This window comes from Gavialis gangeticus, unplaced genomic scaffold (genome assembly GCF_001723915.1).
Source record: "Gavialis gangeticus isolate Ggan-Ray unplaced genomic scaffold, GavGan_comp1, whole genome shotgun sequence".
Taxonomy (NCBI): Eukaryota; Metazoa; Chordata; order Crocodylia; family Gavialidae; genus Gavialis; species Gavialis gangeticus.
In genome coordinates, this window is record NW_017728991.1 from 645,015 (window position 1) to 647,084 (window position 2,070).

Sequence of the window (2,070 nt, forward strand, 5' to 3'; positions counted from 1 at the left end):
GGGGCACGGGGGCCTGCCGGATCAGAGCGACTCTGCTTTAGTTTGCAATCTTTCCCGTTTCGTTGCGTTCCTGGTGTAACGAGGGTTTGAGCCTCAGTTTCCCCGACTACCTTGTGGTTAGGGTTAATGGTCAGGGAAGCGGTGAATTGTGTCGGGAGCGGAGCTGGACGATCTGGGCCGCTCCTGGCCCCTGGCAGGGGGTGAGATGAGGCTGAAGAGGGAGATGCACCTCAAGCTCTGTGGCCTGGGGCAGGGCGGGCGGCTCCCCCGTCCAGCCCAGGCTGCCGGGTCGGGCTGGCGGCCGTGGGGCACCTTTCGCGGGTTGGTTTCCGGAGGGGAGTTCCTCGCAAGTAGCAGGGTCATGTGACTAATGAGCATTGTGCTGCAATTTTTCTATTTTATTGTTGTAAATACTTCTTCCTGCCCATACAGGCTGCCTGCAGCTTTGCCCCGAGGCAGGGGCGTGCAGGCATGGAGTGCCCTCGCTGCCGCTTCGTTTCCCAAGATGCTTCTCCCACCTTCTGCAGCAACTGTGGGCACCCGCTGGCACCTTCCCTCCGCACAGGACCCCCCCCCACGGAGAAAGGTAGGAGACTGGGCAGGGAAGGGGTGTCTGGGGACTGCAGGATCGCTTCCCCCGCTCTGCCCCTGGCCTGGGGCTGCCCAGGTGACCCCTCCCCGTACCTGCCCTTTTGTGTTCAGATAAAACCCCTGGAGTGGGGGGGGTTGCCCTCTTCTTTCCCTTGTGCCGGCGCTGGGGACGACCGCTCCTCTGGCACGGGCAGTGTCCGCGCAGGTAACGCAGAGTTAACTTCCCGCTTCCACTTCCAGCGGGCAGACCTGGGCTTTACGCCTGCTCTCTGGGAACAGGAGACTCCTCCCTAGCTTGCTCCTGCGGCCGTAGGGCCGAGCGCGGGGGCATCCGAGCCCCGAGTCTCCGGGCTGGGGCCTGCATGTGGGACGCCCGCCAAAGGGTTTGGAAGCATCTGAAGCCCCAGGCGGGGGGAAGCGGTTAATTGTTTGCCGGGAGCAGGGTCACACGCGGTTCTTGAATGGCTCCGGGATTGGGAAGTGATTCGACTGGTTTGACTTGTAACCTGAAACATTTCACTTAAAAAGCATGTACTCCAGGCCTGTTGATTTGCTGTACGGAGTAACCTGGAAACCTGCCAGGAGTTGAGAGGGATGTATAGGCACGTCGGGTCTTAAAAAGGTCATGGGGCCCAATCCCAGTGAAGACTCCAGTTGCTTTGGTTTGCTCAAAGTGTGTTTGGACTCGCGCGTCCTCCTGGGTGGGGTTGGTGTAGGTCCAGGTTTTCCCAGACAGGTCCTCCTTTCTGGCCCCCTGTTCTCGTGTCCAGGCAGGTTTTTGAAATGCGAGCAAATGCACAGGTGTTTGCTTTGTCTCTGCTTTCCTGCGCTGGCTGCTTGGGGCTGGGAGCAGGGGAGGGTGACTGGCTGTCCAGCCCCCTGCTCCCAGGTAAGAGACGCAGATGGTTTGTGTGTGCATGTGCATGCACGTGCGCTGCGTGGACGGCACGGCTGGGGGTTGCGGGTCAGGAGTGAGGGGCCTCTGTGTAGAGTGTCCCCACCATGCCGCCACACGCAGGAATGTCGGAGAAAGGTAGGAGCCCCCGGGAGTCACCTGGGTGGGGACAGGGGGACATAGTTGGGACCTGGTGGTGTCTGGTGCCCACCCCCTCCTTCCTCAGCTACTACTTTCTTCTTCCTCCCCCTTCCTTTCTAAGGATGGAGCTAGCCAGAAAGCAGCTGATAGGACACTCTCCCTTTGTGCCGACTTGCACGCTGCGGCTGCCTACTCCGGTTGCTTTTGGCACCTGAGGGCGTCTCTGGGGCTCAGCCGGAGGCAGCTGCAAAGCCATGGAGGGGCAGGGTGTCATGACTTTATTACTGGAGCATCTGGAAAGGCTGCATATATGCTGGGTGTCATGCAGACGGTCTCTTTGGGAGCTGGATGTGTGCCTGTCCTGCTTTCCGTAGGCCCGAGGGGGGGCCCAGAAGGAGGAACCGCGGTGCCCTGCCTTGGTCAGATGTGCAGCAGCAGATGGC

At 60.5% G+C, this 2,070-nt stretch overlaps 1 protein-coding gene across 1 annotated transcript in view; it reads left to right on the forward strand.

Moving 5' to 3' along the window:
- Positions 1 to 370: 370 nt before the first annotated feature.
- LOC109295852 (E3 ubiquitin-protein ligase RNF213-like) overlaps positions 371 to 2,070 on the forward strand; it is a gene marked incomplete at its 3' end in the record, with an annotated part of 13,308 nt that continues 11,608 nt past the window's right edge. The window contains exon 1 of the mRNA XM_019514951.1: positions 371 to 586. Within this exon, the coding sequence (XP_019370496.1) occupies positions 472 to 586 (115 nt within the window). The remainder of the gene's footprint in view (positions 587 to 2,070) is intronic.